We start from the raw sequence: 15,852 nt of genomic DNA, 5'->3' as shown, positions 1-15,852 counted from the left end.
TTATACTATTTTATAAATATCCTATTGTTTTGTAAAAATTTAAAAGGCGTTACTTAACTTGGCAAATGTTTGTACCTTCACACATGGACTGAACTTGCAAATAACTAAATTATGCTGTAATGTTTTAACATATGGATATGTGTACGTCATTGAACTTACTCGACTTTTTGATAATATTATCTAAGAAAAGGTTTTAATGCAGTAATATAAAAATAATGCATTAATAAGCCCACTTTACATGTATTCACAGTTTAAGCATATCAAGCGTTGATGGTCTATGATTTGACTACTTTGATACTATTTGTCATATTTGTTTAAATAAGGCAAATATAATCAATTATTGCAAATACTCGAAGACGCTCAGCCAAGTAAAGAGACGCCATAAGTATAAACATATGTATTTTGTTAATCATAGACAAACAAGGTCAGCATTAATAACAGAATATATTTTACTAATTTTGATTAATATTGAAGATTGAAATTACTTAAAAGAATATGGCAAAATATAGTTTGGTCAATTGTAATGGATGGGAGGAGGGGGGGGGGATTAGACGGGAATATTTGTAAAATTTCTGTGGATCAATAACAATGTGAGTTAGTTAGCTGTTTCCTTCTCATGTCGAAGAATAGGAACCAAATAACTAGACATCAACAATACTATTCTATAGTATACAAGGAATGGAAGGAGTTATGGTTAAGGAAGTTGATAGTGTTATACTTCCGTTCCTTGAAAATCACGTAAATCTGATTGTCCTGCGTGTCGCTCTCCTGCCGTGTCATTGCCGTGTTGTCGGATTATGAGTGTCAGTGTGTGCGGGCTCACTATTACAAAATATCTCCTGCGCTGGTAGTTGTTCTTAATTAAAGTATCGTTGCAGGAAGTGGTCAGGACATCTGTACTGTATGCTTTTTCTAAATCTTTGTTTGTCTATGGTTAACTTTTAAATAGCTTCTGTGTCAAATCAGTATTTTTTTTTAAATTTCATTATGTATAAAAGTGCTAACTACAATGTACGTAGGTGCACGTTTAATTTTACCACCACTTGAAGACTATTTGAAAAATATTCAAATTATTATTAACTTGAACATTATATTTTATATAATTTATAAATGCTTTATGGTGCCGGCCATCTTGGTGATGAATCAACATTAAAGTTTATTAAAGGAAAAAAATGTTTTATTTTTAATATAAGTACACAGATTTAAAAAATGTTGACTACAGCAGGAAACCGTCATGCATTATGCTCAGCAACCGATCTTGTGTTTGTTGTTGAGAGTTCCATTAATTTTTGTTTGATTTCTGATATCTGAAACATAAGATACGAAAATTATTCATTTCTTTAGGCATTTTTACATTACATTAGCAACCTGTATTTCCCACTGCTGGGCTAAGGCCTTCTCTCCCTTTGGGAAGGTTTGGAGCATATTCCACCACGCTGCTCCAATGAGGAATGTTAAGGCATGTTTTATATTAAATTTGTATATTAACCACACCCTAAGTAGGTTTGCAGGTCGAACGAGTAAATCTTAAGCGTAATAAGGGCGAGCATTATAGAGTTTAGTACTTAAATCTGTTTTTATAATTCATCTCATACTCGCCATTGAAGTAACTAACAGTTACCGAAATAAATTCTGCTACATGTGTATCGACAAGATGAGCATCGTGGTTAAAAAGCTCCAAGCTTGTTTTTCAACTAACTACTACAACTTAAGTCCCTATTATAAAAAGTTCTATCATTAAATGCTTATGCTTGTCATTGTATTATTATTACTATTAATTCTAGTCTTTTTAACTATATTTTTCAATAAATATTATTACAAAGTCATCAGGTATACATTCTATACTATCAGCCTGTTGGAGTACCGTCATATATATATTCAAAGACAATGGAGATTAAGGCATAGACAAATTTAGTGCATTTTATAATCGTTATTTGTAAAGAATTTATTTTCCCTCTAGACATTATAAAATCTTAAAAAAAAAACTATTTTTTATTAGTTATGTTAGTGTTTGCTTTCGTGTAAATAAGTGCTCATATGTGTGTGTCTGTCACTTAGACACACACGTTGACTTGCAAGTAATAGAATTTTAAGTTTCAACTTTTGCTGGAATAAATGCTTACCTTTTGTATTTCTCCGAGAAGCACTTTCTGCTCCGTTCTCGGAGACATCGTTTCTCTATTCAAATCAATTGCTTCCAAGTTCTCAAACAATTGCTTAATCTTCATAGCCAAATGAACATCGTTGTTGTTCTTCCTAGGAACTGTAGGTTTACACTTTCTGTACAACCTCCTCTTATATTTATCAGGTAAATCTTTTTCAATGTCTTCTCGACTAAGTAGCGTCATGTATTCTGGACTTGTGTCGTATGGATAGCTCTTAGGGATCATTTTAAAGGAATTATTTTCTAATGAGAATGTGATTTGTTTATTTTTATATTCTCTACGCCAATTACGAAGTAGCTCGATGTTCCTGAGTAAATTTATATACATTATTAAATAGATTGCTCTATTTTATCTACGCAATTAATTAAGTATTTCGCTTAATAAAAAGTTATTTGTTTTTCTATCAAGAAATTTTCAGTATTTAAATACTCTGTCGCCTCAGACAAATAAAAAATTAAAAAGCCGTGTTCTCAAGGAAACTGAATTTGTAGTAGGAATCTGATCGCGTTCTAGTGCTTTTAGTTTAATGTCCTCCTGTTTTGTAAATGATTCGATTTGAGTAGAGATACAAAAACATACGACACAATTACGCCAGTGTGACCAACATGTGAGTAGAAAAATGTCTAGAAGTGGACTGAATTTTACAATTCTTTTTAATTTCCAATAGCCTTGATGGACAGATTATATATATTAGATTTTAGTTTGCTTTAATTAATCTATTAAATAAAATACTTATTTTCTTTATTAATTTGATGTATCTATAAAGGAGTTTCTTTTTTTTAAAGCTATATATAGCAATGCCCCATTCTAAGGAATTACTAATATTCCTATTTACCCCATCAATTAAGCCGAAAGCTTGTAATAATGGGGGTGACTATAGCATAAGGGGTCAGGGTCGAACTTGTGACTTTTACTACGATAGGCGGCCCCGTAAGCGATTGCGCTAATGACGCTTCTATTTATATTCCTCTTTCCCTTAAATATAACAATTTAAAACGAAAATACTGGTAAACAATTTTAGTGGCAACATTGATATTTCTAGCAGACACAACGTACATATTAAAGTGTACGTACACGAGACCACACACACACGCTAACGTTATGGCATGTCATTGAACGCAATTTCTTAGTGCCCACCGTCTGCCTCTTTATTGGTCTGAGCTTATTTCATGCTACAACATTCAACTTTCTAATATTGTACCGATTTTCTTTAATCCAAGATATAAAATGATGTCACAGATAATTACTACTTTTACCAGCTAGAAATATTATTGCTAAGGCTAATAAAACCCAACGCATTTAATCATAATTATGATGGTGTAAGATCAAATAGTAATTAAGACACTTTAATTTATTTATAGTCATTAGTCAATTTGTTTTAATTTTCACTCACCTCTTCCCTTGCAATATTTTATCTCTCTTAGCCATAAGATCTTTTTGCTTCTTCAAAGCCATGTCCATCAAGAAAGTTTTTTTAATTTTTTCATCCTGTACTTTTTTAGGGAGAGTACAAACTGGTTTAAGATATTTAGCACTTTGACAGTGTTGCGGTAATATTTTAGTGCGGCTTCTTGGTAGTTTAGGACATTTTCCCTTTACTTTTGAATAATTTCGTATCTCTTCGTAATCACCGTAGATGTCTTTTTCATTAAATTGCACTGTTAAAGTTTTATGTGATTGTAGTTTGTCTCCGTCTAACACGGAATTGTAGCTGCGACCTCCACTTATAAATTTATCTTCACAGTCAACACTAGGACCTACTTTGTCGGATTGCGAAGTTTCAGCTTCAAATTTTTCATCGACATATTTATCGTAAAGATACGTCAAAATTTTAGCAGTTCCCGCGTTTAAAATATCTCTTGGCGGATTTTTAATAGGATTTCCGCTCAATTGAAGTACTTTCAGAGTCAAAACAGTACCTAATTCATTCGGTAAATATGTGATTTTATTGTTTTGTAGAAGCAGATGACTTAGTGACCTATGATTTTTTACTGATTTTGGAATATCAGATAACTCGTTATCTCTCAAATCAAGCCACATTAAGTTTGGCAAAGATGGAAAAAAGTCATTAGATAGGATTTTTAATTTGTTATTTTGTAAATATATTACCTGAAATATATAGTGTTGTAACTTGTATGCTATATTGTTTTTGTTACTTTATATTAATTTTGGCATAAAATATTAGTTATTATAAAAATACATACACTTATAAAATTGTTATTAATTTTCGGAATATTCACCAAGCCTTGCGATGAAACATTAAGCGTGGTTTCTTCATTAGAATCTTCTTCATACATATTTAATTGCATAGAAGTTTCATAAATATCAGTCATTTTTTATAAATTGGTAATAATTAATTACAAACCGATCATGTATTATACAAACACGACGTTTGTTTTATCAATAAAATTTGAATGCAAGCGCGTTTTAGCTGTCTCTGCTTGTCACTTCGGCTAGTGTGCATAGATAATAGTAGATATACAATCAGAGGATTTACTTACAATTATAGGTGACAAAAGGCAAAAACTAAAATTTAATATTTTTTTATAATTAAATATATCTATCGATGTTTTTTTAATTTTCTTCAGTAAATATATATACATATATTTATTCATTTTTGGATATTTATTATGGCAACAATAAAAATATGTCTTTGATATACTTCTATCTATAGACTTTTTTTAGTGATGTACTGGGTCAACATTTATAAATGAACTAATAATTAGTGCCATAAAATTATAAGACGTAAGAAAACTTTCGTTTACGTATTATATAAGTATTTACAAGAACAAAATATTAAAAAAATAAATGTATAAAACATACCTTAAATATTTAAATTACCTTTGACTTATAATATTTTTGTTATATAATTATATTATATGAATAAAATCATAAACTAACATGTTTTTATCAATAAGCATTTAAAATAAAAATATTTCGGTATTTTAATAATCAAAGTTTACTCAAATCAAAATGCTGGTCGAAAAGCACGCTACTTGCTTAGCTGACGGATACGTCACTATCTCAGTTGCAAGATGGCGAACGTTCGGGATAGTGACACATCGTTGTGGCTCCACAATAAACTCGGAACTTCGAACGATTCTTGGACAACCGGCTCAATTTGTACACAATTAAACGCTGAAGTTTTGAAAAATATAAAGGATTGTTTCCCAGATTTGCAAACACAAGTGAAACTAAAATTATTGCTAAGTTTCTTTCATATCCCGCGCAGAAATGTTGAAGAGGTAACTTTTCTCTTATGTTCTATGGTTTTGCGTAACTGTATAATATGCGTCATCTCTTTCGTATTCGAATGATATGTAATGGGTTAAAAAGAGATAAATGAATTCAAATTATATATTAGTATTTGTTGTCATAAAATAATTGTCGAGAATATTGAAATTTTGTCGTATTAAGGTGTTAAACAAACGAAATAATATTTGGTATGTTTGAAAAAATATTTGATTATCACGATTAACAATTGCAAATGGTAAATAATAAATTCGCAGGCTTTTAATCAACAATACAATTATCATGTACGTGTTTTTGTTTTTATAAACAAAACACTTAATAATTTGTTGTAAAAATATTCTAACTTTCCCTCCTTTTTATAAATGACAACAATTACAATCTTTAAAATACTTTTCAATCTTCCAATGAACATATTGTAATAGGTTATGTTATTGCAGATGTTTATATTGTAAAGCCTTTTAAATTCCCGCTTTACTTATTTGCGTATTATTAAATTTCAACAAAATAAATTTACTAAATCACAAACTCTAAATATTCAACTAATTTTAACTGGAATTCATTAAAACCTCAATAAGTTTTCGTAAATATTTTACTAGAAAACTCTTGTTAAGTTAAATATACCAACAATTTTATAATAATGATTGAGTACATACAATTTTGCAAAGAATACATCCTAAATGCTTATAAATATTATTTTTTAGTGGAGGAATGAATTGGAAGAGATTATCGAGGTTGCAGCAGTCGACTCAGATCTCTGGGTGGCGATGCTCGCAGAAGTCCTTAAAACATTCCCTTCAGCCGGGACCCTTAATACAGAGATAGCAGAGTTTGACGAGACGAGGCCTATCTTCAGTGATATGATCGGCGAGCTAAGAAGAGCCTTAGCTAAACATTCAGACCTTGGACTGTTACCACTTGAGTGCCTTTATTTAAATAAAAATGCCTTAGTTTCTGTGGTTAGTAAATGTATATATTAAATTTAAATTATTTTGCAATTTGATAATATATTAAGTGATTATTGATACAAGTGTTAAATTAAATATTAATGAGTGTAAGTTATTATTTAGTAGAATAATCCATTTGTTGCATTGAGGTAAGTTTATGTGTGTTAGACTGCATCGGTTCTAGAGTTTGATCAGACACAATTATACAAATTAATAGTTTGCATTGTGCAAAATTTAAAATTTCGTCATATTATGGTTAGATTTTTCATATATTTGGAGAATGTTTTAGACGGTATTGTAAAGAGGATTTATTATGTATATAAATATAATATATTTAACATCTATTGTTGCAGTCAGATTTAATTACAAATAAAAGCTAGTCTTTTATGTATAATCTATGAATAAGTAAAAGAAAAAATGTTTTACATGATTTGGAAAATCATAATTTCTAACTGAATTTATTTGATTTAGGTAGTATGGCTAGTTATTGGGTAAATTAATTTCAACTAAGTTAGGCCATTTTAAATTGGAAAATGAATTGAAATGAGACATTTGATCAGAATCAGTCGAATCATATAAAAAATAATAATCGATTACTTAAAATATAAAAAGCACAATGCTTTTTAGTAATTATAGTAATTACATGTAGTTAAGTTTTGTTACTTTGTATTTTAACAAGTGAATTTAAAAAAAATCTTATCCAATTAACGTATAACTTTCATGATATTTTAGCGGCTATATTGTATGTTAATATATAGCACTTTTTTTTCTTGTCAGGCCAAGCTCATTAGCAGCAAATACTACCTAAACTATTAAAGATTGATAAAAACTTTATATAAGATAGATTGGAGATCTCCGAAATGTATTCGTAAAAGTCTGTGACACCAATATTTTTTTTTGTCTTATAAGAAAAGGGAAAGATTTGTAGTGAGGATACTTTAATTTTCTTGTAAAAATATATTATTCCTTTTCAAAATATATTAATATTGAACATATTATTATGTTGACTGTACATTTTCAATAAAGTTTTAGAAATTTTACGACGTGATAAATTCGCGCGTACTGTTAACACTTTAATTAAAGATATAAGGCGAGCAAATAATGGTAGGCATTCGTAGATGATTCAAACATTCGATATATTGATTCTTATTTTATCCATGCGATATCTGCAGGAGTATAATATTAAAGGACATTTATAAATATCTTTTAATATTTTGACGTATTATTTGCTAATAAATTCTTCAAATTCTTTAGAGGATATTGTATTATAACTGTATTTTCATGATGGTATTTTACTATTGGAACTACTCTATTGCATTTCAGTGCACTTCTAAGCAGGTGCTGTCTCTTTTTGATTTATTTATTACTTATATTATGAAAATTTAAAGAGAATATACTAAAATGGTGTTATACTATTTGGTGCTATATTGGTAACTTTTAATTCGACGTTCTAAGATACTTGATACCAATGCCGGTTTCGAACCCAGCGCCGCCCTTCAGCACTAAAAAATTACTCATTCGTTTTCGAAAATGTATTATACATTAAATTTGATTGAAGATTTTTTGCTCATCCACCTAATGTACCTGGGCACTAGCACAGCACAGTTTGCAGCCCTGCGAATCCTGCAATTAATCAAACCATTCAATTATTTTAATTCATGTCTACGTTGAGGTGTGTCTTAAGTGGGGTAAGTAGTATTAGCCCAGAGCCCCCTAAACTCACGGTCCGGCCCTGCGAGCGCCCATACTGTAAAGTCAGCCCTTTTAATACAATAAAGGATAAATACTAGTTTAGAAAATTTAGTTCCCAAAATTATTTGTGATTGGAACCTTAAAATATATCAGTAAATATTATGGAATAATGTAAACAACCTTTAATCAACTTTTAATCCCAGGTGGGACAACAACCCAACCCAGTGAAGCACTTCACATTGAAACGTAAACCGAAGTCAGTGGCGCTGCGCACGGAGCTTCTCAGCAAGGCGGCCGAGGTGCAAGCCAACCAGAAGAAAGCGCAGGCGCCCACCGTGCCCGTGCGCAGCCGGGGCATGCCCAGGAAGATGACGGACACAAGTGAGATGAATTCTTAGATATGACCTCTATAGTTAGTCTGTCATATGTTCAATTGTGGAAAGCAAGATTTCGTTTTCGTCTAAATTTTTCAACACATATTTCAATTCTATACATTTTGGACTTTTGTACAAGTGACATTGACAATCACTATGCTCTTTTGCATAAGCCCGTTGGATGTATCTTTATTCAACACCTCGGAGCTAACATTATTTAAAGTTTTTATTAGATCAGTGACGTTGTAAATCACAGAAATTTTCTTAATATTTTTACTTGCCAGTTAGCAATAAGAATTAGTGTAGTTAGAAAGATTATCGTGTGTAAAGTATAACCATGTGCGCGGTCCAGCCCCGCTGAAGGGCCTGCCGTCCCGCTGGGCGGCCCGCAGCGGCGCGCGAGCGCCCCCCACCGTGCGGCCCCCCCCGCGCTCCGGCATCAAGTTGCTCGACATCACGGAGCAGCCCGCCACGCACGCCCAGATCAAGAAGCGCAGGAAGCTCGGTGAGTCGTCCGTCTGCTCACTGAACTCACTATTGAAAACTACTCACACAGATACCAAGAATTATTTTTGGTGTACGCTATGATAAAAAAGAAGTGTTAGTACCGATAATTAACAGTATTTATAAGTTTTGGATAAAATACTTTATTTTCATTTTAGAAATGGAGGAAGGTTCAAAGAAGGCTCCCCCAGCGGCGCCCTCGTCTCCGCCGCCTGACTACGCCAAGGGACTCAACAACTTCCAGATGCCCAAAGCGGATGAGCCACCACGTGAGTTACGATTAATAGATAATAATAATTTGCATCGGTGCAACAAACTCATGTATGAACATTATTGAGAACTACTAAATTAGATTAAACTACTGTTCCTCTATTACTATAAAGTAATAGTAACAGTACTGAAATATTGAATCGATAAAAACTTTAAAATATAGCGGTACTAATTGAAACATCTGTTCGACAGCCAGCAACGAGCCTGCGAGTGAGGCGGACGGTGTGGAGGGCCCGGAGGGTGCGGAGAGTGCGGACAGCGTGGAGGGCGCGGAGAGTGCGGAGAGCGCGGAGGGAGAGAGCACGCCCGCGCCCGCGCCCGCGCCGCTGCTCGTGCAGCAGGTACGCGGCTTTGATAATAATGTGACGATTGCTGCTCGCTACGGAACAAACCTTTGTAGCCAGTGAGGCAATCATTATTTATAGATAGATTTGAGTCGTATAATAAACCTAAGTATGTTTTACAAATTTACTAGAATTGATTCTTTTCTACTAAACACACATTGACTATATTTAAACAAGTTACATTTGCTCCAGTGCCTTTATAATAAAGACTACAAATCTTTGCTAAAAATTCCTTACGAAGGTGTTAATAAAACTTAATGTTCTTTATATTGATATAATTTATTTTAATATATAATAACTATACTTTTGTTGAGCAGTGTTTCTCGCATTGTAGAGGTGACATGTCACAATCGAAAATTAAAATCTCGTTCCGCACAGGGCTCGGGTGCGAAACCCATCGTGTTGGGACAGCAGCCCAAGCTGCTGTTGGCGGGCCAGGCGGGCGGCAAGCCGGTGCTGCTGGCGGCGCAGGGCTTGCTCAACACGTCGGCGGTGCTGCTGCAGCAGGGCGGCAAGGCGGTGCTGTTACAGAACATCAAGCCGGTTTGTATAATTCGAGCTCTAAATAGAAGTTGTTAATGATAATTATTGCAAATTTTAAAATTTGTCACATGTCACATTTAAGTCCTGTGATATTATGTTTATTCTTGGAACAAATAAAAAAATATCTCATTCCTTTATAATATTTTTTTGGGTTTGGTATAATTCGGTCACAAGTCCAACCATATCAAATATAAACATAAAATTTATCAGAATATTTGAATATTATATCCCTTTATGATGAATAATTCATCTCACCATTCATTGCTATATTGTACTAAGAAGTTTTTACTTTATGTCATAGAGTATGTTAATTGTACAGTTTCATGGTTTTTTTTTAGTAATAAATTGACTATGTTAGTCATATATGATATGCCGACATCATTTAGTGCATGCGTCTGCTTAGAATGGTATAAATTTCGAAGTTAAAGCCAGTCAGTACAGTCACTTGTGCAAGGTGACGGTTCACTGCATCGTATTAGATGTTTCATACTATCATATAGCGCGGCGACGCATGACGCCAACAGTCGGTATGATCCGTCGCATTTTCATGTCAATATACGACTAATTAATCCGACATTGTCAATGAATATGGCCATTTGCAATTGAATTGAATTCGAGTATATGTAATTTCCTTTAATCTTAAATAAATATATGATTTCAGATGGCACAACAAGTTGTACAGCAGACACCGCAGAATATACCACATCAAATAACACATCCTGTGAGTTGTTAAAGTAGTTTGACGTTTTAAATTAGAAGATATTTTGTTTTTAAATGATAGCATTAACTACTTAACTTCAAATTTCGTTATAGATGATCTCAATATCTAAAATAAAAATGAACGTGATTTTGAAACAAAAATATGCTTATACTAGGGGCATATGATTTTACTATAGGACCATATCTGTGTAAGCACGATGTCGAGGAAACGAATCCTTAACAAGAGACTCCATGACGTCCCGCGTCACACTGGCGAGTATGCTAACACGTGTCACCCGCAGGCGGCGCCGCCCGCGCCCGCGCCCCCCGCGCCGCCCGCGCCCGCCGCGCCCGCGCAGACGCCGCTGCTGCCGCGCCGCGGCCTGTCGCTCACGGTGAGCGGACGCGCACACTTATACACACGCACGACACGCATAAACATGAACACGTATACACAAGAGACAGATGACGGTAACATATTTGAGCACAAACTCAGTTATTTACTATTTTTTCACTATTTTCAGCGTGAGCAAATGATGGAGGCCCAAGACATGTTCCGGAACGCAAATCGAGTCACGAGACCTGAAAAGGCGCTCATTCTCGGCTTTATGGCTGGTTCCAGAGGTAATATGATTATATATTAATATTAAATTGACGTCGCAGTCGCGTTTCCTGAGACCCGGTATAGACACTTGTACACTTGAATATGCGAGAACATTGCCATTAACTCCCATGATATGAAACTCAAAGCATACATTACAATCGATATTGAATATATGCAGCCGAAGCACCAAATATATTATTTATAACATTGGAAGACAGGCGAGCATATAGAGACATTGACGCCGTAAGACACATAAATAATATCAGAAATATACTTTATACTACAGATATATAGATATAATTAAATTTGGTTTGTTCAATATTAATGATTTTATTCTTTACAGACAACCCATGTCCGAACCTTGGCAACATAGTTACGATAAAGCTCTCAGAGAACATAGAGAATGTTCTACAATCAGACGACACGTACCTCACGATGCTGTCCGAGATGCACTTCCAAATGAACTACAACAACGGCCAGTGGACGAGACTCAAAAAGTACAGACACATAGACGGCATGGTCCCACAGAAGATCCCGCCCGGCTCTACGGTGATAGCGGCCAACAACCAGCAGCCGGTCGTTTCCATCGCCAACCAGAGTGTCAGTTAAGGTTTGTCATGCCCCACGTCGTTGTTCTTGCAATGTGATATAATAAAGTGTTAAAGTTGAATGTGTAATAGGATATTAATACAATTGATTAACGAGGTCTGCATTGTGTTTAGACTCGGTGGCCTTCTGACCGGATCCGGAGATGTTGCAATCACAGCGATAATTGTTATCAATGTGTGAACGTTGAAGTAATTTTAAATGATTTCGAATTCCAGGTGATTTTAAAAATAAAAACTGGACTTGAATTTAGTTTAATTAGGATTCAGATTATTTCGTTTTACGATTTAAAAAAGCGTTATGTATTTTCTTTTTTTTTATATATATATATAAATTTTCGTGAGTCGATATAATCTGTTCCAGAAATACTTGTATATGTTAGTTTAGTTGTTTTTGTATTTTTTAAATTAGAATAATCTGTGAAGTTTTGTTGATCTCAAGGATGACTATTCTTGGCATTATTTCAGTATAGTTTGTGCCAAAATGATTTTCAAAATTATAAACGTATAATTATTATAGTTGCTTAGTTTTGAATAGCTTGAAAAATTTAAGGCGTTTTCAGATGTGTCGCTCATACACATTTTATTATAGACTAGATATCCAACGAGACGCATTTGTTAACGCCTTACGAAATTCATTTTTACTATCTTAACGTTTAATAATAAAACGCTTTAACTTATGCCTAAAGAGCCTTGTAATTAGCGTCATAAAAAAAACCACGATATTTACAAACTAGGGATATACAAAATGAACGAAAGTTTAATTAAAAAGTTAAATTTGAAACGAAATGCAATACATTTTTTTTCCTATAAAAATATGTTTATTTTTATATAGTCAATCTTATGTTGTAAAGCATTTGTTTTATATTCAAATAATAATAAATATTCTCAGCAAATTTAAATCAAAGTAACATCTTCTCCATGTTTTTCTTTTAACGCAAACTTCAGGTTTGCTTAAACGAATCGGACTTTTAAATTTAGGAAAATGTATCTATTCCATATTTTTTTCTTAAACTATATAACAATTAAACAGGCTAAAGTAAATAATATAAATAAAAAATAAATATCTCATCGTATCTGTATCTGTACGGCTTAATATCAAACAGTACTGAACTATTTAACTATTACTGGCAAATATTTCGTAGTCTATGGTCGAGACGTAGGCGGTATACCATACAAGGCCTAAAATATTTTGTTATCTGTATCAGGTAAACTCACTAAAAATCATCTATAGTTTTACATTCGACCAAAACTGCAAATAAGTTTTTAAAGTTGTAAACGAAAAACTTTGATGAGTACAGACCTGACCATGGCGACCACAAAGGGAGTCGAACTGTGCAGGGCACAAGCTTATGCGCAAACTAGTGCATTGTCTATTCTTTCACAATCCGATGGGGCGGACCAAGGGATTTATGCGCTTATTATATTACTATAATGTAACACCAAACATAAATTAAATAAGGTTAAATGAAGTACAGTCAACCACTAAAATCCAGATAAACATCTTATTCAATTTTAATTGTTTAAACTCAGCCGAAGATTGTTTATTTATTATTTGGTCAATTAAAATAATTAAACAAAGAAGTAAAGAAAAATCACTCGACGTTCTTCCGTGTTTACAGTCTATATATGTATTTACAGTGTCCGAAAGCAATGTAGAAATAAAATGAAATAAAAATTACCGAAATAATTGTTAACGTGCCACGTCAAATAATTATACTTTGAAAGATTTTTAAAACGAAGTATTAATCAATCCATGTATTCCCTTCATTACTTATATTTAATATCAACTTTAAATAGCGGTGCATAGTTATATCTCTTTCACTCATCAGAAATTTTACATTCGATAGAAGAAAACAAAGTATAAAACGCTTATCTTGTAGATTTTATTGTCAACAGGAAAAGTTTTTGCAAAGTCTTAACTCACCTGGTTAAAAGTTCAGTTGTTAGATTTGAATCACTGATACTTAAGTTGAATTTAAATAATATTTCATAGAACAGACATATTTTGACCTCATGTACCAAACAAGGGTATAATCGAATAGGAGAAATTAAACGATGAAAATGTTTGATTTTTTTTTTAAACCTTTGTGTATGTTATTGTAGTAATGTAAAATTTTTGAAGAAGACTCGTATAAGAATTACCCACGAGCGCTGTATCTCTTTCTTTCTCTTTAAGATCTTTTATATCTGTGTAGCTGCGTAATGATTTAAAAGTCGATTCAAACCATATATGATGATTTAAAAAGAATACCATTCGAGATAAGAATGAACTCTGTGCTATTAAACAGCTAAGACTTTATCCCCAAAAACATTAATTACTTTCACATGACATACAAATTGGTTTTTTTACCTAGTTTTCTATTTGTAATGTTTCATATTGCCTTCAAAGCGTAAGGATGAATCTCGAAAAAAAAAATGTGTATCAAACCAAATTTTTTTATAGTCCCCCTAATTTGAAGCCAAAAAATGGCCAATAAAAAGTTTTTAAGCCTCTTAAGGCAAAAACCCTTGCAGAATGATTTTAAACTTTTATCTATTGATTTCAAAGAGAGAGATATGACAAAGTTTATTGAAACTCTGTTTATTAATTTGTTCATATAAATAGTGAATTATATAGATGATAGCATCTATAACAACAATTTGTGTTTACTTTGAAAATAATATTTTATCTTTATAATATTCTAGTTCGAGGTAAAATCCAATGATACAATATTGTAATGTAATTATAATACTGTAAGATTTTGAAAACGAAAAAGTCTTTTAATTTTTTTTTTTAATTGTAAGCAATTTCTATGAGATTTTATTAAATACTAGATTCTGTCCGCGGCCTCATGTGCATGTGAGAAGGCAGGTGAAAAGTCATTGTCATTTACTGCGTTAACAAATTTGATGATATTATAAAGTATAATCATGAAGTAAATCATGTTTGATATTTTGATGTGGCGTGTTAACATAAATTTAACTTACGAATGTAATTAAAGAACAACAACAATATATGATTAACAGAATTTCTAGAAGCAATAAGTACTGGCTAGCAACAATAGTTTTATACGTTTTGTATTTGACCGTTAATAGACTAAGCATTGAATAATTTTTAAAGTGTAAAATCCACACTGATTGCCTGGTTCAGTTGATGTTGTCGGATAAACGTTTATGGCGGTTCATTGAGTAAAAGAGTATAGTGGAAATGGCATTAATATTATTTTATATACATTTATGGAGGGAGGAAATACAGAGTAGTATATAAACAGAGACAGAATTATACGAAAGGTAACTTTACATAAAGGGTGTGGTTGTCTCTGTCCAGTTGTATGCGTATGAAATTTTTTTTTTTAAATTGTTATCGAAGCTATTTGATTTTTATGCCTTTTTATGAAGTTAGAAGAAATTCTTGAAGCGAAACTAATCATGATTGGGGTAAAATTTCGAGGTCAAATTGACTATTGATGTTGCTATATATTTTATTCTAAAGAAGTAATGTCAATTAAATTTATGTAACGGTCACTTATCAAGGGTTTATTTTCTTATCTCCTTGTTCAATGCCATTTCCAATAAACTCAATTCAGGGATATTAAAAAGTAGCAAAAATGTAATTGGTATTATGAGAATAGTTAGAATATGAATTGTCACTAAATGTCGTATTGTACTCAATAAATTATACAGCATGTTTAAATAGTGACTGAATACATGGTGTGTGTTATATTAATGTTTTGTTTTGTGGATTATTCATAGGTTGAGTATAATACGACATGAGTTGGTTTGTCTTTGTTATACAAAAATATACTGAAATTAGTCATAATAAAACGCTGAATTTACAATTCTCTCAATAAATGGTAGTAATCCGATACTAAAC

General features: G+C 32.5%; 2 protein-coding genes across 2 annotated transcripts; one reads left to right on the top strand and one right to left on the bottom strand.

Annotated features, from left to right (window-relative positions):
- Window positions 1-1,210: 1,210 nt before the first annotated feature.
- On the bottom strand, window positions 1,211-4,498 carry LOC125073187 (leucine-rich repeat-containing protein 1-like). Its single transcript, XM_047683912.1, has 4 exons — window positions 4,370-4,498; window positions 3,559-4,274; window positions 2,124-2,472; window positions 1,211-1,307 (listed from the first exon to the last, which is right to left on the bottom strand). The coding sequence occupies exons 1-4, from the start codon at window positions 4,496-4,498 to the stop codon at window positions 1,233-1,235; spliced, it is 1,269 nt and encodes a 422-aa protein (XP_047539868.1). The 3' UTR covers window positions 1,211-1,232.
- Window positions 4,499-5,200: 702 nt separating this feature from the next.
- LOC125073123 (negative elongation factor A) lies at window positions 5,201-15,291 on the top strand. Its single transcript, XM_047683828.1, has 11 exons — window positions 5,201-5,410; window positions 6,119-6,373; window positions 8,257-8,434; window positions 8,780-8,932; window positions 9,090-9,200; window positions 9,394-9,542; window positions 9,924-10,088; window positions 10,750-10,809; window positions 11,090-11,182; window positions 11,312-11,411; window positions 11,735-15,291. The coding sequence occupies exons 1-11, from the start codon at window positions 5,201-5,203 to the stop codon at window positions 11,998-12,000; spliced, it is 1,740 nt and encodes a 579-aa protein (XP_047539784.1). The 3' UTR covers window positions 12,001-15,291.
- The last annotated feature ends 561 nt before the right edge of the window (window positions 15,292-15,852 follow it).

The sequence above is a fragment of the Vanessa atalanta genome, chromosome 23 (assembly GCF_905147765.1).
Source record: "Vanessa atalanta chromosome 23, ilVanAtal1.2, whole genome shotgun sequence".
Taxonomy (NCBI): Eukaryota; Metazoa; Arthropoda; class Insecta; order Lepidoptera; family Nymphalidae; genus Vanessa; species Vanessa atalanta.
Note: the sequence above shows the minus strand (reverse complement) of the source record. Positions and strands in the feature narration are given on the sequence as shown.

Bases quoted from the DNA above. Each gene is read 5' to 3' on its own strand.
- LOC125073123 (XM_047683828.1), top strand. From the start codon at position 5,201: ATGGCGAACGTTCGGGATAGTGACACATCGTTGTGGCTCCACAATAAA. The intron at 8,435-8,779 runs GTGAGATGAATT...TGCGCGGTCCAG, and splicing joins CAGGAAGATGACGGACACAA to CCCCGCTGAAGGGCCTGCCG. The intron at 9,201-9,393 runs GTGAGTTACGAT...TCTGTTCGACAG, and splicing joins CAAAGCGGATGAGCCACCAC to CCAGCAACGAGCCTGCGAGT.
- LOC125073187 (XM_047683912.1), bottom strand. From the start codon at position 4,498: ATGACTGATATTTATGAAACTTCTATGCAATTAAATATGTATGAAGAA. The intron at 2,473-3,558 runs GTGAGTGAAAAT...AAATTTACTCAG, and splicing joins AAAATATTGCAAGGGAAGAG to GAACATCGAGCTACTTCGTA. The intron at 1,308-2,123 runs GTAAGCATTTAT...CTTATGTTTCAG, and splicing joins TTCTCGGAGAAATACAAAAG to ATATCAGAAATCAAACAAAA.